The 23851-nt window shown below is 35.3% G+C and overlaps 2 protein-coding genes across 2 annotated transcripts; one reads left to right on the forward strand and one right to left on the reverse strand.

The window, feature by feature from the left end:
- Nucleotide 1: 1 nt before the first annotated feature.
- On the reverse strand, nt 2-5742 carry ccndbp1 (cyclin D-type binding-protein 1). The gene is made up of 11 exons (XM_007244164.4): nt 5571-5742; nt 4613-4672; nt 4432-4511; nt 3948-4029; nt 3396-3492; nt 3132-3205; nt 2882-2958; nt 2509-2768; nt 1304-1364; nt 1074-1120; nt 2-369 (listed from the first exon to the last, which is right to left on the reverse strand). The coding sequence occupies exons 1-11, from the start codon at nt 5674-5676 to the stop codon at nt 261-263; spliced, it is 1053 nt and encodes a 350-aa protein (XP_007244226.3). The 5' UTR covers nt 5677-5742; the 3' UTR covers nt 2-260.
- Nucleotides 5743-11564: 5822 nt separating this feature from the next.
- On the forward strand, nt 11565-16791 carry pck1 (phosphoenolpyruvate carboxykinase 1 (soluble)). The gene is made up of 8 exons (XM_007244163.4): nt 11565-11894; nt 12032-12216; nt 12423-12626; nt 13279-13466; nt 13588-13750; nt 14330-14554; nt 14642-14869; nt 15684-16791. The coding sequence occupies exons 1-8, from the start codon at nt 11671-11673 to the stop codon at nt 16139-16141; spliced, it is 1875 nt and encodes a 624-aa protein (XP_007244225.3). The 5' UTR covers nt 11565-11670; the 3' UTR covers nt 16142-16791.
- Nucleotides 16792-23851: the final 7060 nt, after the last annotated feature.

Genomic DNA, 23851 nt, shown 5'->3' on the forward strand with positions numbered 1-23851 from the left:
ATGCTGCAAAACATATATTTATTATTATTATTATTATTAAATCAGAAGAGAACTAAAATCTGTAAATATAACATTAGATCCAAAAAGCATAAAGCTTAAAAATAGAAGTTGCAGAAAAGTGTGCATGTGTTTGTTGAGGTTGCACTTGAGTTTTAAGTGTCCATCTGGTTTTCGTATTTTCTATGTTTTGCAATATTACATGCAGCCTGCTCCTCCAGGAACAGAAAGCTGTTGGATAAGTCTGTTTTTCACTGTTGCTCCTAACTGGATCCTCCGATTAGAGATTTTACTTCCTGCAGGTTATGATCCACAGCTCCCTCCAGAAACTGAACCCACGCCACGTCTGCCTCCAGACACACGTGACAAGACCTGGAACAGAAAGGAGGATTCAGAAAGATAAAGGCAAGGCTTTTCTTAGAAGTTGAAATAGCAGAGGAAAGCCAGGCCTCTGATACTCCACATCTATGTTCTTAAAATCATAATTAAAAAATGAACAAAACAGATTTAAGTACTGGTACTTAGATAGATAATACATGTTTTGTTGAAATAAATACATGTAATATATAGAGACACAAAGGAATTAATGTACCGGACAAAAAGACAAAAAGTATTATTATGCTCCACTAGGGGGCAGTTATGTCTAAGGCTCCTCAATTAATAGCTGAAAGAGACATAGGGGCAACAGAGACTTTTAACTGCTTTCTGCAGCTTATAGATCTGCAGTTTGGCACAAAATCAATAGATTCAAACATTTTTTTAAGTTGCTTAACCCTTTAACATCACACTGAAAAACACCCTACACCCTGACAAAAAAGCTATTCTATATTCTATTCTATACTGATTCTGTCAGAACATGGATTAGAATATGCAGCTTAACTTAAAACTAAGATATTTTTTGTTTTAAAGTGTAATTTTAGCAGAAGGTCTGAACTGTAGAATTGCTTCAATCTATTTACTGTGTTTACAATCAGAACTCAGTACTTTTCTAGTTTCATAACATAAAATGCATGAAAATCTTCATCTAGTTTGCCTCAATTTTATATCAAAACTGAATGTGAGAAGGTTTGCATTACCTGGTGATTTCAAGTGTTTTCCTTAATATGGCGGCCAGTTTGCACACCTTAAACAACAACAAGGAGGAAACATTGATTAAATACAAATATTTTACCCAATTAAAATGACAGAATAAAAAGGCCTTACTCATTTAGTCTGAGCTTTGAATTAAGTCTTAATTCTGATCAACAATGAAGTTCAGCAAAACATAAGGAAAATACTGATGTGCAGAATCATTTAAACGTCTTACGTTTTGGTCGACAGCGGAGCAGTCTATGGGTGGATAAAGACTCAGGATCAGGTCATCAACACTGAAGAAAAAAATAAAAAAACAGGCAAAGAACAGCAGCAATTAATTCTGTAGAAAATACATATACATTTTTAGGTCAAATTACAAACGTTCTGCACAATTACAGGTTTTAGCAGAAAATAAGAATCAATTAATTGCAATTTAATAAAATGCAATTGAAATAATCATAATAAAAAGATGTAACTTGCCACGATGATTAGTGGCCCAAAAAAATCTCTGTGCCACCCCGACAAAGTTCACCAAACATCTGGCTCAGACACACCAGTCTATTCTGGCTGGCAGTGCTAAACCATTTTTCAGACCAGCTCGATAAGAGAATCACTGATAAGAGAATCAGCTCTGGTTTATATGAGCAGTACAGCTGTAATAATGAGTGTAGGCAAAGTGAGCCAGAATAGTGCTGACTAATGCTACTAATTCTGATATATTGAAACAGTACAGCAATATGCTTTGCAATACTCTATCAATTTTCAAAAACACAGTATTGGTTTTTAACCATTAGTTTAGATGTAAAGAATAATGTCAGACAGTGGGTTAGCTCTTTTATGACTTTTTTTTATTACCACACATTTATAAATGCCTTTCTCTGGTTTTACTTTCAGTAACTATAATACATTTTTTATTATACTTTTGTTTTAACCTATTCATCATAAGACTTTTTCAATTGGTCTTCAATACTTTGTGCAAGACCTCTGAATGTGCATTACATTGTAAAGGGTTTATAAATAGTTTAGAAATGTTATTTATTAGGTTATAACCCATCAATAAGCAGTTACAACACATAAATAAAGAGGGCAACTGTGGCCTGTCGTGTACCACATTCATTTATACTGTTCCCTACTGGAAGCTCATCATTACCATTTCTGTTAATAACTTTATTTATTCAACTTAAATAACATGAAATGACTAAACTGACTTTCTATATTATTTTATTAGACATGTTAAAAAAGTTATTTTCATCCCTCTATGTGTGTGTTGTGAGTGCTTATTAATGCTTTAAAGTATTTACAACTTAATTTATAACCATTAATAAACTTCTTTATAAACTATTTATAAACCCTTTATAAAGGAGTCTTATTTTAAAGTGGTACCCAAAAAGAAGTAATCCCACAATAGATAATTCATGTTTTTAAAAAAAAACGTACCCTGGGCTGATTTCTCTCGTGATATCAGCGAGGTCGTCTAGTTGAGTAACGCTGTGAGGTGTGTCGACTTTTCCATTTTTATTAACAGCGCTGGATAATTTCCGCAGACATGCTCCAGAAGCCTTAATGAGACCCAGACATTTAGAAATGAGCTGCCGGTCACTCTGGGACCAGTAGGTGTCTTGGTTTCCACGGGCATCAAGGTCATCTTCATCATCATCCAGGACATCATTGAAAGGGTCCTGTTCCTCAGATAGTGCCTACAGGAAGAACACAAAGGATGGGAATAGTTTTTAGACGTATAGTTATTAGATTTAGAGTCTACAGGACTCTGCACTTTGCACGAATGCTCTACCAGAAATTGGCTACCCACCTGGTTCATCTCCTCTAGCGCATCCTTCACCATTCCAACATATGAACTCAATACATGTAACACTGCAGTGCGATTATCTGTTGGGAAAACGGACAAGGAAATTCTACATACAGATTTCTAAGTTAAGAATTTAATGAAATTAAAGGTCATACACACAATTGTTCAGAAAGCAAACACCTGAAGGTAAAAAAACAGTGTTTAAATTTATTTTCAAGGCATTAATAAAAGCCATTAACGTAGCCCAACTTACCCCTTGGCAGCTGAGCAAACTGATCACATGCTGCCCAGACACCTCCTGTAGATGTTAGCTGTTCCTGAGATAAACTAGAACAAACAAATAAGCAAATAAGTAAATATATCAAGTTATTTTATTATGTAAATTAAATACGGTGAAAATTCTAAGTAGGATTCATTAAGATCATTATCTAAATGTAATGTAATGTAATACAACAACAATTATTATCAGAGATGAACAATAAGATGTATTGCCTTGAAATTAGACCATTTTAAATACCTCTGTAAAGGAGAAGACAGGAGGATCTCCAGCAGCTGAACAACACCATCCAAAACTTCCACAGTGGCTTCTCTGACAAGCTTACGCAGAGTAATGCCTGTATAAAACCAAATTCCATATATACATATTTGGACCATGATGCAATTTCTGCAGTTTTGTGTCTAAGTGTAACCTCAATGGATTTAAGGGTTTAAAGCTTTGATTCAAAGGGTTTAACAAAAATATTGCATTTGCTGTTTAGGAAAGGTCTTGAGTTGATTATTGAGTTAAGTGTTGAATTTCTATTTTGTAGTTAGAATTCAAAGCCTAGAGAAAACCCACTGCTAGAGGTCACAGGTAATACTGAATTATTCACTTACTCAATTATTCCTCTAAGGTACCGGTATGTGTCTTGAATACAAATCACACAGTTAAAATGCCACGATTTCTTGGTTAACAGGCAATAATAAAACATAACTTAAATATCTGATTTTATCATGTTTGCCTTGAAATCTATGTAGAATGTTGTGTTTAGTTAGACAGGAAAATTAGTGATTAGAATGAGCAACTTACCTTCACTCTTAGGCAGCCAGTAATAAATTGTAGATAACGCCAGAATGCTCTTCTGAATGGACTCTGCTAACACTTCACAATCCTTGAATGAGACCAGAGAGTCATTGTTATTCAAAATATATAATAGAGGGTTTTTACTGTATTTTAATATCACAGGGCAGTTTTGATGCTTTTTAAATAATAATATTTTAATGTAACTGAGTTTGACTGGGATGTTTGACTGGGATGTTCTAAGTTATGCTAACCTAAGTTTTTATTGCCCATTACTTAACTTTTTTAAGGCAACCGGTTTCCTCAATTTTTTTGAAGTAAATTCAACTTATCCGTGCTTACAGTGTATATTTTATGTATGTATTGATCTGAATCTATTTTGTTTTTTGCATTTGTGAATAGATTCAGAATCATCCACATCTAAATCAAGATGCATATAAGAATCTAAAAATTTGCCACCCCTATAGCACATGGTGGCAATAGCCTGACGTACTTGCTCTGATGGAAGTGGGGGTTTGGAGAAGGCTAGACTGAGTTTTGTAGCTTCTTGTGAAGTAGCCTTTACTGTCTGAGCTGTGGAGTAGAGAAAAACACATATTTCAGTTGGATTATTCCTTAGACAAGCCACAAACCAAAATATATTTTTAGTAAATGTGAACATGAGGACACTCAACTCATCGTTTCCCAGAAGTTTGGTAAGTTAAAGTCCCCGTTAGACTCATTTGATTCTCCATCTGAAAACAAAACAACAAAAGAACTATTAGCTAACATCTAATAGCACTACATCAGTGATACACAGTACTAACAACACATTAATCAGTGAATTGATAGCAAGTGCATTTGTTTCAATCCCAAATACTAAGATTTCACATTTTAACAAAATCTGTTGCTTGCTATACTGTTTAGTCAAGGATTTTGTCTAGTTAGGACTCTAAGAACAGTAAAGACACATGGAAAGGCAGTATTGAATAGACTGGATGAATAGACAAGAATGATAATATTTGGAATTCAGAAATGTGAGGAACAAGTTAAGTTACTTAAAACAGTGGTGAATGATATGAAGTAATGTAGAGGCAATTGTTTCTATAAATTACTTAAGTTTGTCAATTACTAAGAGTATTGCTACTGAATGGTTTGTGTAACGTTACTTATTCCACTATCGCTGTCACATACTGTGACTTTCCCAGTGCTTCTAAGTCCTTATCATGTCAAAACATGCTGTGATACCAGCCCAACTCAGTAAACATAGCCAGTTAGCTACGTAGCTAGATACAGAGTGTTATTCCCAGATGGCTAGTGCTAACTTAGCTAGCTAGCTAGCTAACTAACAGTCTTAAGATAACACGTTTAAATATCCAGTATAGCTAGGTTAGTTATAGTTAACTTTAATGGTTTGGCCGTTATACAGTCTCTTCTACCAACACGATTAATTTACACTAACTTGACAACTTTAGCGTTAGCTAATTTAGCTAAACTGGCTAACCAAGCTGCGTTAGGGTAAGTTATTTCTGACAGCTGAAGGGATAGTTAGCTAGCGTTAGCTACGCTAAGCTAGCTGTTTCCCAGGGCTGTTTACATTACTTTTAGCACACCAGTAATCAGATATATTAACGGAAACTCCGCCGCTCTTACCTCTTACCCGATCTCTAATACATTTTACTGCGTTTAATAAGTTCCGTAGCGGCAGTAAAGAATCTCCACACGAGTTTTCAGCGCTCATAACTGCAGCTGAATCCATGCAGGTAAACTACAGGCGGAACTAAAACACTGGCTACTTCCGGTTAGTTTCCGTCGGAATGTGTTCATGAGGGGCTCCTGTATGTATTTGAATACTGCCTACTCCTGTATGTATTTAAAATTATATATTAAAAATTATTGCAGAATAACTTAACATATATAAAAATGTAGGCCATAAGTTATGTGAATCACCTGCAATAATATATGTGAATAATATATAATATATATAATTTATTTATAAATTTGAAAATGTATGAATCCTATTTTTTGTTTATCTGAAAATTATTTTGGATTTGTATTATGTACAGCACATTTCACCAACTAAAAAATCCCAAAACATAAAAAAGATTAAAATTTAGAATTAAGCCATTAAATACAAAACTTTTAAGCTCTATATAATTCTTCTCAGATTCCGTGAATGTTTACAGCCCATAATATTACATAATTCATTATACATTATACATAATAAAAAAAGTTTGGACACATCTTACTTGTAGTGGTATTTCATTATTTAAAAATTCTGCATTGTATATTAATACTAAAGAAAAACAAAACAAAATATGTTTTATGTTTTAGATTCTTTAAAGTAGACACTTGCTTGGAATGAGAAAAGTGCTCAAACTTTTCACTGGTACTGTACAATTAATGTACGTTTTAAAGAACGTGACAGTTTTTAAATAAATTATCCATTTTGTTAGGTGAACACAAATCAAGATCCTGAACAGACATGTCTCCCTCATCACAGAAAGCTTCAAAATCATTGAACATGAGTAAATTTATATAAAACTTCTTCTTTTGCAGCCATGCTTTCTCAATGTCTTGAAAAAAAATTCTAAATGTCCCTGGAAAATATCTGGTTTAGATGCATTCATTTTCTGCATTAAAGCCACTGGCACCTGTAATGTTCCAGTAGTATTGTACTGCACCATTTACTCATAAATAGAGATATATAATACATTAAATCAATTTAATCAATGTAGGAGAAGTAAGCCAGTAAACCAGAGTCCAGGGGCTCAAACAATGGTCAAAGATGTTTCACCAGTCTTCAGTTCAAACACATTGTAACAGCGAACTTTGTCACACCCCCTGGAACAGACTGAACCTTCCGACAGCCCCCTCCCATTCACTCTGTCAACAACACCACAAAGAGACTGCGTGACAAGAAGAATAATACCAAGACTTACACTACAGAACACACAACACAGTACTGTACCAACCTTAACACAGACCTCAACATCCAGTTCCAGATAACTGAGATAAGGGATTATCAGCTCATTTTTGGATTGAAAATGACTAATAACGATTCTTTCCCCATGTTTAACAGTTCTGTAAAAGGAGACTTTACATAATGGTAGATAACACCATTATCTAATGTCCAATAAACATTGCTCACTTGCTCCACCAGAACTGTGCAGTGTGTCTTTGCTATCGTAACAACAGGAAAAGTATGCCAAAAGGCATGTGCTAATTTTCTTAATTATTCAGGTGTGTGTTTTGGGTGTAACGTGAAATAATCCATTCACCATGTCACTTCCATTCCCTTTAAGAGCCAGGTGTGCTCTGTCTTTGGTGGATAACTATTTTAATGGCGTAGGGCTTCTGAACTTCTCAGCAGATGAAGCTGATCTGCTTGTTCATTCTGTGAAGGTGCTCAGGTAATTTACGGGAACAGCAATGTTTAGTTTTTTTTAGGTAAAATTTGGGTTTGTGCACTACTGCGTGTGTTGTGTGTATGCGCAACGTCCCTGCAATGCCAAGATAGCAATGAACGTCTGACAGTTAGTTGACTGTTGTCAGGGTTCAACTCAGTCAGTGGCGCACCTGTGTTTTCCATATCTAAGAAATATACCTAAACCCACCTCAATTCTACCTGACTTGCTATTTAAATGGCACAGGGGCAAGGCGTGAAAATAGAATACACTAATTTGGTACAAAAGCAGAAGGCATACAAATCTTTGAGGAGCAAAGATGGGCAGAAGATGTTCAGTTTGTCACAAATGTGTGAGAATTATTGAAATGTTTATAAACATTGTATAAACAAGTAGCTGATATCATGGTCAAATGCAGGCAATTCTGTGTTGTATCTTCATTTTATTTTATTTTTTAAGATTTTAATCAGTAAGAAAAAGGGAAAAAAGTTTCATAATGCTACTTATGCCAGAACAAAGGCTTAAATCCACACAGACTGTTTGTGGACAAATAATGGAACACTGAGGTAAAAGATAACAGATTTTATCTGTATTATGTAGCCTTGGTTGTCTGTGCAAAGATGGCTGTTGCTCAGCCGATAGAGCAGAACTAAGTAATTGTTTAAACCAAGAAGTTTATGATGTGATTTGCAAATTGGCCATTTGTTCCTCCCACCGGATCTATTTTTTAAAACCGAGCTCTCAAAGTTCTTTTAGACAAATAACCTCTATATAGATAAACAACCCCCAGGCTCAATGGTTTGAGCTCTACGTGACAATAACAACCCTGTGAAAGAGGTTATCAGGTCTGATGCTGTCAATGTTTAAAGCCCTTGTCTCTACAAAGCTGTGAATGGACGTCAATGGGCAATATAGTTTCTGAGCATATGAATGTATTCTATATAGAATATTAGAGCCCTTCCTTCCTTCTTTCCTTTATACTACACTATATCTATTTTTTTAAAAATAGAAAACTTTTATATATTAAAAAACTAAATTTTGCTTATATAGACTTATTACTACCTCACCTGGTCTTTTTTGCACACTGCAAAATTTGCACACTGTCTTGTTATTTATTATTCTTTGTCTGTATTGTGTTGTATTGTCTGTCTGCACTTTTGTACTGTTGCACTATTGTTCTGTCTACACTGTGTTTATGTGCACCATGGTCCTTGGAGGAACGTTGTTTCGTTTCACTGTGTACTCTGTATATAGCTGAAATGACAATAAAAACCACTTTGACTTTGACTTTGACTTTGACTTGTTTATTCAAATAAAAAAATAAAATAACTTACAATAGAAATAGAAATAACTAAACAATGAACTAAATAATAATTCAATAAATAAGATAACAGACTCATTTGTACAATAATCTTTTTCTTGTTTTAAGTTTTACTTGTGTGTTTTGTTTATGCCTCATTCAAGCTAATCTGTTGGCAGGTTGCACGTTTAGCTAATCTATAATGATCTGTTGTGAACTCTGCTGGTTAAAGCACTACTATAGCGAGTAATTAATGAGGTAATAATCAATGTCCTCTTTTCTTAATGGGTAAACATGAGTATTTTGCATCAGCAAACCTTTGAAATGTGTGGTAAAGGTTATTAGGGCTAGGGTGAACTACACCATTTTAACCGAATTAATAATTCCTACAGGAAAGTCCATCAGGCTTTTAAAAATTAATAGGAATGTGCTCTTCTACAGCGTGTGCATGTGCTCTTCTACAGCGTTCCTAATCAGTGGTGGTGATAAGATGTCCCCAAGGGTTTGTAATGTTTTCAAAAACAAACTCATTCAAAGTTGCTAAATGATTGTTTTTCAGCTGTTTTGAGATGTTACATTTTAAAGTTTTAGATTTTAACCTTTTTCAATATTGCATTTAAAAACAAGATCTAAACTTCATGACAGGATTATGCAAAAATCAGGCATTTAACTGATTTCTATGACCATAAAACTCTACAATAACCAGTGCTGTTATCTCTGGATCTCTCTGTACTCTGTTTTAGTGACTTTAGTTTTTATCAATGGGTCGTTTATCAGGTGGAACAGACAGTATACTGTGCAGAACCTTTTGAATAGACAAACATTACACACGTTCTGTAGTTTTAGCTCTGTATTCCCTGCACCATACATTTTTTAAGGAACCAAAGGCCAAAATGTTAGTATTTTATGTGTAAATCACCACTAATAAACATGGGGGCTCTGCGTGATTTAGCAGACTAAGGCAGTGACAGTACGATCAGGAGATTGTACTGGTTCAAATCCTGGTCCTGGAACTTGCCATCAGCTGCCGGAGCCCCGAGAGAGCACAATTGTCATCACTGATGGAAGGACAAATCCAGAATTATATTATATATTATAGCAAATTATGGCAAATTCTGAAAGTGCAATGTCAAGACATCTATCCATGAGCTGAATCTCAAGAGAACGTGGATCATGCAGCATGACAATGGGCCACAAAAGCCACAAAAGTTGTTCAACCAAAGAATTGTTTAAGAAGAATAAAGTTAATATTGACCTCTTGCATGGTCACGTCTACTATATTGTACTGTGTTCCTACTCCTGAGGGTGTTCAGTGACTTGGACATTTTTTAATCTATCTCCTGATTGAATTTTGCAATAATCTTGCATGGAGTTTACTTTTGTCTTCATGAATTTTAATCAGGAATACTGATTAACCTGTGACTGGACCTACCAGACAGGAGACTTTATTCTACAATCACCTATCTTTTACACATTTACTGCACTGATGTACTTTTTTCACTCTGAATAAAATATTCACTAAAATAATTTCATGCTCCTGTGCTGAATTAGAATAATCAGGCAAAAACATATGCAGCATGCCCTTTTTAAGCACTTTTCACTTATTCTGGTACAGACGTATCTGTCTGGTATGTACCGTCTGTCTGCACACATAACCATAACCCTACTAACCTGTAACCAGCCTTTCTGTTTTATGGTTTATCAGTAGATGGAGCATTCTCTACCTATGTGGCTTATGTTTGTGGTGTATTCTTTTCCTAACTTAAATCTCATAATATTATAACTTTGTTCCTATAATATTGCGACTTTAATATTGTAATATTACAACTTTAATCTTGTAATATTACGAGTTTATTCTTAAAGTCAACTGTTTTTTTTTAAGTGTGGCCCTAAAACACTGTCATATCCTACACTACCTGCACTTTACTTGTTTTAAATTAAGTTTTATTATATGTAGACTGCATACAGATACATTTATTTTCAAACAAATGTGAGACTTGATGTTTTTAATGAACAGTAATTCTATTTTCTTTTATTTAATTTTTCTTTTAGTCTGAGATGAATAAAAACATAAAACCAGTCATGCTGATATCATATTTAAAATATTTAAAATATACATTTTAAAATGAATTATATATTTTTTTTTTTTTGCAGTGCAGGGCAGTTCATATAACTTTAACCCTGTTCTCTATAAGTTCAGATAGAACCTTGCTCTACAGCTCCCAGGTTATCTTTAAATTCCAATTAAACTTCGGGTTTCAACCAAACAACTGGCGCAAGTGCACAGCGTATCACGTTTAACAATCGTCAGCAGAACTGCAGCAACCTTCGGCTCTGCGCTGCGGGGACGAGCCTCCGACCAGCCTCCCAATCAATACCGACCATCCAGCACGTCATCCGGTGACGCTCCGGGGAGAACTCTTGCATCATAAGCTAATATGGGTCAAAGTTTTACAATGAATCGGAGGAGCTGCATGAAGTGAACGTACTCTCATGTATTTCCCTTCTGAGAGAACAAAGTGACCTGTGAAATTATTAACTCAGACATGCAGGGTTAATCTTTTACTTCTTGCATGTTTTTTTTCTTCTTTTTTTTTTTTTACATCATTTGGGTGTAATCTGGCACATGGCTGCCCCCTCCCCCCAATTTACTCCAAGCATATAAAAAGACAGCAGCACTGGATGAAAAGCATCACGAAAACTTGAGAAGAGCTCGAGAACTTGAGAATGAGTGAATGAAACTTCGCTGAATCAGCTAAAGCTTCAGCTTCATAGGAAAAAGATAAAAAGGTAATATTCAATCAATTATTATTTATGACTGTATTTGATTGTATATGAGTTTATATATTTTTATAATAGTATAATTGAATGGTTATTGCTATGCATTGCTGAGAATATTAGTTTTTTTCTGTCTGCTGATAATTTAGACCTGATAATAGAATTTAATGCTGATTATTCTCTCTTTTCTTTCAAGACTCTGACCGGTGAGACCTGTTGCACTGTTTCGTATTCCTCCTCAGCCTAAACTCTATAGATCCCTGGCACCATGCCCCCTCAGCTGCAGTCCCAGAACCAGTCATGCCCCCGGGTCCTTCAGGGGGACCTGAACTCTCTGAGTCCCGCTCTCAGAGAGTTCATAGAAAGCAGCATGACTCTGTGCCAGCCGGATGCCCTGCATATTTGCGATGGATCAGAAGAGGAGAACAAGGCCATTCTGGCTCACCTGCAGGAGCAGGGCATGATCAAGAGGCTCACAAAATACGAGAACTGGTAGGATTTATTTATTTATATTGTTCTTTAATTTTGATTTGCAATAATTATTAATTAAAGTTTAAAAAGAAAAGAGAAAAACACAAAAAAAGATCACACCAGAGACAAAAGCTAGAACTTTATCTTCTGATCCACAGCTGGCTGGCACGTACTGACCCTCGTGATGTTGCACGAGTGGAGAGCAAGACTGTGATAGTGACTCAGGAACAGCGTGATACCGTACCCTCACCCTGCGGAGGGGGCATCAGCCAGCTGGGACGATGGATGTCCCAGGAGGAGTGGGACAAAGCCATGAACGAGAGATTCCCTGGCTGCATGAAGGGTATGTAACTTTTCTGGATCACACAGAATTATAAAGATTATTGATTGACACAAAAGCAATTTTTTGTACCTATATCTGTAATTTATATCATACTTGAAAAGAGAAACAAAATAAACTAAAATCAAAATACATAAAATGTTAATTCTACGAATAAACACGGTAAATATTGGGTTTTAAACTATCATATTCTGTATATTGCTTTTCAGGTCGCACCATGTATGTGATCCCCTACAGTATGGGTCCAGTGGGCTCTCCTCTCTCTAAGATTGGAGTAGAACTGACCGATTCTCCGTATGTGGTGCTGAGTATGAGGGTGATGACCAGAATGGGAAAAGCTGTGCTGAACGCTCTTGGGAACGGAGACTTTGTTCGCTGCCTGCACTCCGTCGGCTGTCCTCTGCCTCTGAAGAGTATGTGAACAGTAAAAACTATTAATTCTTTGCTATTTAATATTTATATAGTGTAAATATATATATATATTGGCAAATAAATCAGTGTTTTTCACCCGTGGTCCTAAAAAACTGAGGATTTTCTTGTTTTAACACACTTTTAATTAACTGAAATCAATATATGTACAGGATGTGCATCAGGGACCTGGAATAAAAAACACAATACAATGCTTTAAGGATTACTAAGTATTATTGGATTATTTACATATTATATATATATATATATATATATATATATATATATATATATATATATATATATATATATATATATATATATATATATGGTCATGTTGTCTAGTAAAATTGTCGAACTTTTCTTTTATATTATTTATTAAATTGAATTAATTATGTTATGTTTTATGTGCCTGTGTAGATAATGTCTCTGGATAAAATTAATTCAAATAAGATACGTAAATATGTTGTAAATTCTAAAACAGTATATCAATGTTATATACTTTTGCCCAGACTAAAAACAAGTCCTAAAAACACCTAAAAGAAATATATTTCATGGAAAAACCTTATTAACTCTTAAAGTATGAAGCTGCTTCACCAGTGCTTTACAAAGAGCTTAATACAAGTCTGTTAATATAAATTAAATATTTTTTCACAGAACCTCTTGTGAACAACTGGCCGTGCAATCCTCCCCTCACCCTGATCGCTCACATCCCTGATCAGAGGAAGATCGTGTCGTTCGGCAGCGGATATGGTGGAAATTCTCTGCTGGGGAAAAAGTGTTTCGCTCTCCGTATCGCTTCTCGTATTGCTAAAGAAGAGGGCTGGCTGGCTGAACACATGCTGGTAAGAATGTTGAATATACTGTATACCACTTTATATCGACTTATTCTAAAATGTATATGCGCTAACTGACATTTATTGCATTTGTAAATCCATAATTCTAACTTAAATGATCTTCACACAGATCCTGGGAGTAACTAATCCAGCTGGAGAGAAGAAGTACATCGCGGCTGGGTTCCCGAGTGCTTGTGGGAAGACAAACCTGGCCATGCTGAAACCCACACTGCCTGGGTGGAAGGTTGAATGTGTGGGAGATGATATTGCTTGGATGAAGTTTGATGATGAAGGTAAATACCCAATTGTAGTGTTATACACAACACAAAATTTAAAAATAAAGAAAATACATGATCTCAAAGGGTTAAGTTGCCCTGTTGCCATAGAATAAGACTCTCTCTCTCTTAGGCTACAGTATTGTAGCATGTCTAATGACAAAAGTGTATGCTAAAGAAATGTAGCATTATAGCATTGAGCTGTGAAGCAATTGAACTTAGAAAAAAAACAAATGGTTTTCTGGTTTTTGGGAACTTTTAGGTAGTTCGATAATAATTAAGATAGTTATTAAGATAATAATTCCAACAAAACAGCATACAATCTTTTTTTAAGTCTCTTGACAGCAGGAAAATACGTGAACAAAGTGATGTCCCAATACTTATAGCCATATAGTTCGTTTGCAGCTTGCTTTATACACACACATTTAAGAGCAAGGAGCCTAAAATAGCCTTATTAAGCCTTGGGCATGTATCTCAATACTTTTATCAATGTTAAAAAATAATTTCCATCATCACAAAACAAACGGATAAATCATTTAAACACAGGGCAAATAATGTAAGGCAAGTTACTAAGTGCATTTGGTAACTATTTTTCAGGCAATCTCAGAGCCATCAACCCAGAGAATGGCTTCTTTGGTGTCGCTCCTGGAACGTCTGTCAAAAGCAACCCTAATGCAATGGAGACCATCTGCAAGAACACGATATTCACCAATGTGGCCGAGACCAGTGATGGAGGCGTTTACTGGGAGGGCATGGACCACAAGCTGCCAGAAGGAGTGACCATCACTTCATGGAAGAACAAAGCATGGACACCGGAAGATGGTAAATGTCTTTCAGTCACAGTTTCTTTATTTGCATTTTAGTTAAATATTCTGGTATTTAAATCTGTTTTTTTGTTCTTTGTTGAAGGTGAACCATGCGCACATCCCAACTCCCGGTTCTGTACTCCAGCTTCTCAGTGCCCCATCATCGACCCAAACTGGGAATCTCCTGAGGGTGTGCCCATCGAGGCCATCATTTTTGGCGGGCGCAGGCCGGAGGGTGTGCCCCTGGTCTATGAAAGCTTTAGCTGGGCTCATGGAGTCTTCGTAGGCGCCGCTATGAGATCTGAAGCAACTGCTGCTGCTGAACATACGAGTGAGTGGAGATTTTGGAAAAAATATGACTATATTATAAGTAAAAAATTCGCTCTTCAATACATTAGAGCTGCAACGAATGGTTATTATGATAGTTGACGTTTATTTATTGATTTATTTGATCAATACACTGAAAAAAATGATGAGTAATATTTACTTTCTGCATTTGCTTTTTTAAAATAAATTTAATTTCAGATAAATTTAAGTAACTTCAACTCAATTTTAAGACTTAAATGTTACATAGAGAACTTCAGTTAATCCTTGTCAGTGTAATATGTGTGTTTTAACTAAAAATATTGAAATTTCAGGAATTATAATATATTATGTATCATTAATTATTTGAGTAATTTTATATAAATTAAGTAATTGTAATTAGGTAATATTGTATGCAGAAATTAAGTAAAGTTTACTAAAAGAAAGGATTGATTCAGCAAAAATAAATTAAGTACAGTTTACTCAAAAAAGAAAGGATTGACTGAAGTTCAGTTTACTTATTTACTCTGTGTAATATTTAAGTCTTGAAACCGAGTTGAATGTACTTAAATTCATCTGAAATTAAATTTTCTTAAAAAAAGCAAATGCAGAAAGTTGTGAAAATGAAATAAACAGCTGAAAATGGGATTTAAATATGTTTTAATGCCCATAAAATGTTTATTGTTTGTTTTTGGGCACTTTTGGAGACACTCAACAATGGTTTATAATCAGCATTGTCAATTATATTAACTAATCATAACAACCATATAATATATAAGAAAATATATATTTTCTCTTTCTTTATCACTTATTTTGTTCTAATCTTCATATTTTCTCCACAGACAAGGTCATCATGCACGACCCCTTCGCAATGCGCCCCTTCTTCGGCTACAACTTCGGCCATTACCTTTCCCACTGGCTCAGCATGGAACAGCGCCCCAACTCCAAACTTCCAAAGATCTTCCACGTAAACTGGTTCCGCAAGAGCCCATCAGGAGGGTTCCTCTGGCCTGGCTACGGAGAGAACATCCGGGTCCTGGAGTGGATCTTCCACAGGCTGAACGGAGAAGCTGGGGCCATGCCCTCGGCTGTGGGCTACCTCCCTTCTGAAGGCTCCCTGAATTTGGATGGTCTGAAAGACCAAGTTAATCTTGAGGAGCTCTTCGACATCTCCAGAGACTTCTGGGAGAAAGAGGTGGAGGATATCCAGCAGTACTTTGATCGTGAGGTTAACAGTGATTTACCAGTAGAAATGAAGATGCAGCTGGAGATGCTGAAACTGAGAGTGAACCACTTGTGATTCTGTAGTGAAAAGGAAGGTAGTAGTGTAGAACAGATGTTAATAGATAATAGATTTTAATATTTAGTATTTTTACAATATCTGTTCAATCCATCAGGGCTCAGTTTCCCACAAGCATCTTAGCTTAGAAACATCTTAACATTGAGAGAGAGAGAGGGAGAGTGGTCAGTGTGAATCATCTTATTGCTAAGAATTTATGGGAAAATCACCCAATATGAGTATAATGCAATAGAAATAAAGAGAGAGAGAGAGAGAGAGTGAGCAAGCAAGAGAGACTAACCTAGCATAGGTTTAATTATTAATATTAAAACCCCTGACATGCCTTATGAAGGCACATTATTAAACAGTATTTATGACCAGTGTGAGCAGCACACTATTCAGGTGTAGAGTAGAGGTACAGTGCAATGTGTTCTTTAGTGTTATTTAATATTAATATTAAGTTATTAATGAATTTCAGAATAATCATCAGCTGCAAGCTCGTAACATTGGAGATGTATGTCATATCACCACTCTTATCCCACCCAGAGCGGTCACTGTAGTGATTATTGACTTTTCTACATGTTTCTAATTATTTTTGTATATGACTTTTGTTGTTTGGAAAAAAAAAAAACGTTTTGAAAAAAATCAATAAATGTAGTTTAATAATAAAAGCATGGTGTATTGTGGTTAATGTATATTTAAGGAAAACAGATACAGAATGTACAATAATATAATGTGTATATTTTCATTGCTTGCGGATTAACACAGCTTTAATGATTCTGTGATAACAATAATAACAATAGAAAATATACAGATTTAATATGATAATATAAACAAATTCTATGTCAAAAAACACATCCAGTTTATAAATACAAGGATAATAAAAAAACACCAATGTCAATTTTGCCTTCTTTAGTAACAAATTAACCAGATTGACTCAATAAAGATATTTTACATTATTTCATACAGATAGGCTTAAATGTAAAACTCATTTATATTAAAATTAAAGATTTGATTTCTTTCACCCATTAGTCTCAAACTAACTTCCTCTAAACCCCAAGACATAACAAATAAGTTATTTTTTCTTTAAAAAGTACTTAAAAAAACAAAACAACTTAACAGTAGTAAAGACAATAACTGATTTCTTCCAATAGAGAGAAATATACAATATTTAGTTGTTTGTTGGAAGGACTCAGTTGTTCTGAGCCGAACTCACAAATGTTGACAACCCAATCAACTACTCAACAACTCACAAACAATTATTTGTACATGTGTTTCAATTAACGCATTGAGTAAACATCCACAGTTCAGGCTTTCTGGTGTAGCAGCATTCACCTCCGCTAAATGTTTTCTGCTGCTGCAAACAAGATTTACACAGTGTTGAGGAGGAATTTTGGACCTTCCTTGAAAAATATGTTTATCAAAAAAATTGATTATCAATAGTTCAGTAGTGTGTGTTTATCCAATGTGAAGTTCTCACAGCTGTGAAGTCAATCTCTGTGAAGTTCTGTGAATGTCATATAATGTTTGTTTAAACAAGCAATGATCAGTAACAGACAGGCAAAACAAAAACACAGGTGATAACACTCTGTATAAAATGAAAAGTTGGCAATACTTGGCAAAGTAAAGGAGCAAGTCCTGCTCTGAAGCCCATACTTAGGAGTTCGTAAGTACAAGGTGATTTTTGTTTAAGGGGTTTTGTTAGCAAATAAGATAAACACCCTGAGAAAATGCTTTTTTTGGTTTACTACTAATTTTCTGGTTGAATATACAGTACATACAGTTACTGCAAACAACACAAACTCACAAGAGAAACATATAAGCATTAGGTGAGCAACATTTTTTGTAGTATAATAGTAGAATAGTAGAAATAGATATTAGTAAAACAAAAAACAAAAAAACGAACTGCAGCTACTGTTTTATCAGTGTTTTTGTATTGACATACTCCCAATATTGAATTCAATATTTCTGACATCACTTGAAAGTAGCATAATTGTCAGGTAACTAGAAAAATCATTCTCTGATTGACTGTAGGAGAATCAGGACAGAAGGTTCAGGGAAAAGTGCATTGTGGGAAATAGAGTCCATAGAGACTATCTATAGGTGGGAGGCCTAAAAGCACTACACTACAAAAACACAGGACCTTCTTGCTGTATTTAATTTCTTGCTCCTCTGATAATATACGCCCATAAGCATAGAGAACATGGTTTCTCACATGGTTTATTTTGACACTATTTGAAGCATTTAGAATTTTATTGTGAAAAACAAAAATGGGGGAAACAATAGTTCTAGTTCACCAGTTCAGACCAGAGCAAATGAACAATAGGTTTGAAAATGCTTTCAGAAAGGATGTATTTTATTTAAGGATGCTTTTATTAACTAAGTTCATTGTTGGGAAAATGCCTGTGTGCTTACATGGCAACTCATTTTTCTCTTCCCATCTGCTTTCTCACTTTTCTATCCCCTGTAACACCTTATCTAAGTAACTTCGGAAGTGCTGATTTTAGTGCTGAGTTATTTCATTGCGTGTTAACCTCTATCCTTGACCTTAGTGCTGTAATCGGGGGCATTCAGGGTTGTTACATTTACAGGATGCGACCTTTCATCTTCCACAACCCATTCAACCAAGACCCTTCCCCTAGGTCCATCTCTACCATATACCACTCAATACATTATCACTTTCACACCCTTTTCACAGCAGAATTTCCTTCACCTTGCTTCATTTGATCCTCCCCCTGTTGGTGCCAGCCTCATGAGTCTTCGGTTTGGCTCCGCCTCTCTTGGACTGAATGAGCTTTGGGTTATTATGTGAATCAGGCCTTTGGCCTCATTAACACACTCTCTGCATTATATCAGTGTCAGTTTAGTATCAAGAAGTTTTTTCTTATCTTAACTGACTGTATCCTGTATCTAACATGCTCAGGTAGTGTGTTGCAGGATTTAAGCACTCACCACAAGGCCTCCATACTTCATATACCATACAGCCTACATAGTTGGTTGTTTAATGAAGTCATTCTGCTGCTTTCAGTCCAGTGATGCTGTCCCTCTCAAAGTCTGTCAACTGCATCATAGGGGCATGTCTAACACACAGCGATTTCTTACCAGGAGGTACATTAACCTAAAGTATAGTTTGGGTTTTGTTATTGGGCAAATCGAAGCTTGCATTCCTAAGCCACGTGTGTTGCAGCCTATGTTGTCGTGGCTTTCAAATGTGGCAGAGAGGAGGACACTGTACAAACTGCTCTCCATCATGGATGATGATGGTTATCCACTGCGCACCATCTTAATGGACCACAGGAGCAGTTTCAGTGGCAGGTTCCGGTCACAAAGCTGCTCTACAGACAGACTCAGGAGATGCTTTGTCCCGAGAGCCATCAGTCTCTTCAACTCCTACCAGTGGAGCCAGAAGAGAGAGTAGGACAGGCTCTGCAGTATGTCAGTTTAGTATAAAGAAGTTTAATCTTGTCTTAACTGACTTACTTGATGTGCGCCTGCTTCTAATGTTCCCAAGTCTGAGACAATGTTCACAGGCTGGATGGATTCACCAGGTGCCACCAGATAAAGGTAGCCAACTGCTTGGGGCCCCAGGGCCGGTGGTGGGTCCTGAGAGCTGATGAACTTTAAAATTAATGCAGTGGTAATGTGAAAAGTCTGCATTAGGAAAGACAGTAGGAGAGACCTTAAAGACTAAGATGTATTTGTGTGAATGATTATACTATATATGCAGGGTGGTGTGTAAATTTTTCAAATCTGCTGTGTAGTCTCAGTGGTTATGTGATACTGAAAACGTATGTAGTGTAAAAATGATTCATTATGTAAAAATTGAATCATATTTTTCTTTTTACTGTAACAGTAATGTCTTTCTCTTTTGTGTGTTTATGCAAACGTAAACATGCTCAGTGTACCCTTCTGCATTAATGCTGCCGTCACAGCAGCGCACTGACATTACCCTATACCATGGCTGACCCTGGCCTTTGGACTTGTTGCTGATAATGGCCTGGAGGCTCCTTTTTCGTCTTTGACTGAGAGCACACAATGTCCATTTCTTTCAAAAGACTTATATTTCTGATCAATTGATACAATGATCAGAAGTTAATGCCATTTTTGGACATAGTAAGCATAAGGCTTGTGTTGTGTACAGTAAAGTTGTAAAGGGTATTAGTGAATATGGTAACTCTGTATATTAACTTGTGTATTAACTCTTACCCTTTACACACTAAAATTCCTCCTGATTCCTTACAACATTTTATGATATTTTAGTATGTAGAAGGAGAAATATGCAAACTGTGTTGTCACACTGTCTTAAATCAAATTAAAATAAAATTCATTGAAAGAAACAGTGTTTTGCATTTTCCTTACAGTCATAAGCTTATGTGAATTGGTAATGTGTATTTATTAGTGGTGTCAATCGATAAAAAAAATCTGATTATTCACAGCAATATTCTGTGATTAATGATCATTAATCGCACTTTTTCTTCTTAAGACTTAAGCATTTAATTGTGGGTACATAAATGTAAATAAAATAATGCATACACGATTACACAAAGGAAATTATATCATGATTGAAATGTTATAACATCCTTGTATTTTTGGGAGGGAAACAAAAATATCAGTGCAGTGTGGGTCATGTAAAACTTTTCAGATTAATTACATGCATGACATCTGTTATAATGTTTTGCTAAATTAGGCAATTTAAGATCTGTTTTATTGTTTCTGTAGTAATATTTTTGTTAAGAAATGTAATTAAGCATGCTTTTTTATTTATAGTTAATTTGTTCACAACTGGTGATGAATATTTCTTTTTGTAAATCTAATTTGTAATTGTTCTGAGCTTCTCTGCTATATACTGCATTTAGTTTGAATATCTGAATGTAGATATGAATATATATGGCACTTTTTACAACCTGATATCGCAAAGCAGCTTTTCGGAAATCCTGAAAGCAGTTTTATTGCAATAGTTCATGTACTTATTCCAATATACTGCCCTGGATCAGTGATCTTCCTATTTGTGAAATCTGCAGCTATTGCAAAGAGGGCATCTGGAGCGGTGTCAACAGACCTGGCAACCTCCCAGCCTTTTGACGTCAAGCTGCTGTGTCCCCCACAGTCTCACACACGGACCATGGACTATTATCTCACTGCAACACGCTGTACTCTGGAATGTGTAATTTTACCTCAGTGCCCTGATATTGGGTAACGTTCAGGTGTCTCCCCACCAGTACCAGACATTGTCAGGGCTAATCACTTTTAATCTCTTATATTAAATATAGAAATATCATGACACATATTAAGCCTGTTGACTTGTAGTCCTCTAATACTCTTACTGCACATGGCCAATTTTTCATTTTCATCTCAGTTGCCTAGAAAACATAAACTTGTTAAAAAATAGTGCACCAAGAAAGAGCTGTCTTAATCCTTATCACAGAATAACTCAACATAGGTTATCAGACAGAGGCTGTCAACTGGGCAAAATGGCTTTGACTGCATTATATAGGCATATCTACCAGACAGCAATCTCTCACCAAGAGGAACACTACCCAAAGGTTCTCTCAAAAGAGCCTCTTTATTGGGCAAATCAAAGCTTGCATTATGTGGCCCATCTGTGGCATTGTTTAGCAGGAAAGTTTGAAGTTGAAAGTTGGAAAGATGGAAAGTTTCCATCAGATTTATTGACAATAGAAACATTTTCTGTACATATTGTGTATTTGAAGAGTGCAGGGATGTGCTCAGGGGGAAGAACTGCATCAGATTTTGAATTCAAATGAACAGTTTCTGGTAGCTATATGACTGTATGGTGATTCCATTAACTACTTGGAAACATTTAGCATAAATGTCAAGATCAAATAAGAGTACTTATGACTGTTAATTGGTTAAGTAATGTTTTAAAAAACAAATTATTGACACTAGTTAAGACATTAATAAACATTACTCAGTTGTAATGCTTAGGAATATTGTAAATATTAATAATTAATTCTTATTATAAACCATTCCTTTGTCCTGTATAAAGTCTACAGCTGTAGGTGATACAAACCCTTTTTTCTGCAGTAAAATAGGTTATTTACATTCTGATTTTTTGATTGCTTTGAAATCTACAGGACACATGGAGAAGCTTCCTGTTCACACTCTCTCTACTCCACTTAATAATTTCAGATCAGTAACAGGAATCAACTCAAATCCAGCATGTTTGAAAGTAGACGTAAAAACTAGACAAACATAACAAAACTAAAGGTTGGAGGACATGAACTGTTTGATTTGTATTTAAGAAAATATCAGTTTTGGAATGAAGTTTGGGAAAGAGGAAATTTTGTGATTTTATTCATTATATTTTGACATTAGCAGATTTACTTAAAAAAATATATATATATTCTATCACAATTACAATTATGATTTTGAGTAATGTTTCTTATCAACCACGAAAGCTTTTTATTTAATGCTTAAACAGAAATCTTCAAGATTTAGTGGTGTAATATCAGGCAGACAATTTACACAAATCCTGGCCTGTTAAGAGGTTAAAAATTAAAACATTAATAATTCATACTTTCTTAACTTCTAGTGGCTAGGGACAGTTAATTAATAGTTAATTTGTCTCAATCAACACTAACCTACCCTTCACAAAATATGCAATTCCAGCTAATATCCCAAACAATACAATTCTCAGAAAAGAGAGAGAGAGAATTAAATGGAGTGAACAAAGACTGGGACTGGGAACATGGACGTTGCTCAACGGTGAAAACATGCTTATCAAAGGTGAGAGCTTATCAGCCCCTCTGGGTAAAACCAGCATGAGCTTGACGAAGCCAGTTAGCCGGCGGCCCCCTATAAAATCAGCACTCCCTGCTAGTTCACACCAGTGACTGATCACACTGGACTTCAGCCAGTTAGAAACATATACACTCTGTACTACATGGATTCTTCCTCACTGCTCATACCAGCCTATAGCATATCATAAATTACATTACATTTAAATATTTTAATGTTTGGAAAATAGTTTTTAATAAAATGCAGAATAGATAATTGTGAAGAAACTATTTTGAGTATTATTTCGAGCTTGAAAAAGGTTTGCCAAAAAAATGTCATGCCCGTGTAGATCTATCAGCTATTGTTAAACAGCTATTGTTAAATGATGGGTCTTGACAATATTATACAATAATAATATGTTGCCCATGATACAGATGATATAATAATAATGTGATTCTGTGATGCTCAATTTATCACAACATAATTCTCTATGATACTTCACAGCATCTGTGTTACTGAAGAGGATGCAATTCAACTAAATAAGCAAATGCGTCAGTTTCACACAAATTAACAACCAATATTCTTCACTACAGGTTTAGCTTTTCATTTGATTAGTAATTAAGCAGAGCAGCTTCTAATTGGGAATTTAAAGAGCTTATGCTTGAATAAAAATATAGATGTTTGATGCCATGTAACAATAAGCTAAGACGAAATATTATATGACATAAAAGTATATGGTATAAAATATAATACGAAAAACAATACCACCCCTATTGCCATCTGTTTTGAACTTTGTGTCATCATTTTACAATAGTTAACCTTAGAAACTATGAAACTAATACTGCAGAGCAGATATACTGTCTTTTTCATTCCTTGTTTGACATAGAATGAACATTAAAGCACAAGATACTGTTAAGTTAGCTAGCTGTTATCATTCGTAGCCAACTGAATATATTTTTCTAATAAAAAGGTGGTTATATTGATCTATTGATT

The sequence above is a fragment of the Astyanax mexicanus genome, chromosome 5, assembly GCF_023375975.1.
Source record: "Astyanax mexicanus isolate ESR-SI-001 chromosome 5, AstMex3_surface, whole genome shotgun sequence".
Lineage (NCBI taxonomy): Eukaryota > Metazoa > Chordata > Actinopteri > Characiformes > Acestrorhamphidae > Astyanax > Astyanax mexicanus.

Coding starts and splice junctions, on each gene's coding strand:
- ccndbp1 (XM_007244164.4), bottom strand. CDS start 5,676: ATGGATTCAGCTGCAGTTATGAGCGCTGAAAACTCGTGTGGAGATTCT. Junction 4,673..5,570: donor TATTAGAGATCGGGTAAGAG/GTAAGAGCGGCG, acceptor TTTTGTTTTCAG/ATGGAGAATCAAATGAGTCT. Junction 2,769..2,881: donor CGCTAGAGGAGATGAACCAG/GTGGGTAGCCAA, acceptor TTCTTCCTGTAG/GCACTATCTGAGGAACAGGA.
- pck1 (XM_007244163.4), top strand. CDS start 11,671: ATGCCCCCTCAGCTGCAGTCCCAGAACCAGTCATGCCCCCGGGTCCTT. Junction 11,895..12,031: donor CTCACAAAATACGAGAACTG/GTAGGATTTATT, acceptor TCTGATCCACAG/CTGGCTGGCACGTACTGACC. Junction 13,751..14,329: donor GATGAAGTTTGATGATGAAG/GTAAATACCCAA, acceptor ACTATTTTTCAG/GCAATCTCAGAGCCATCAAC.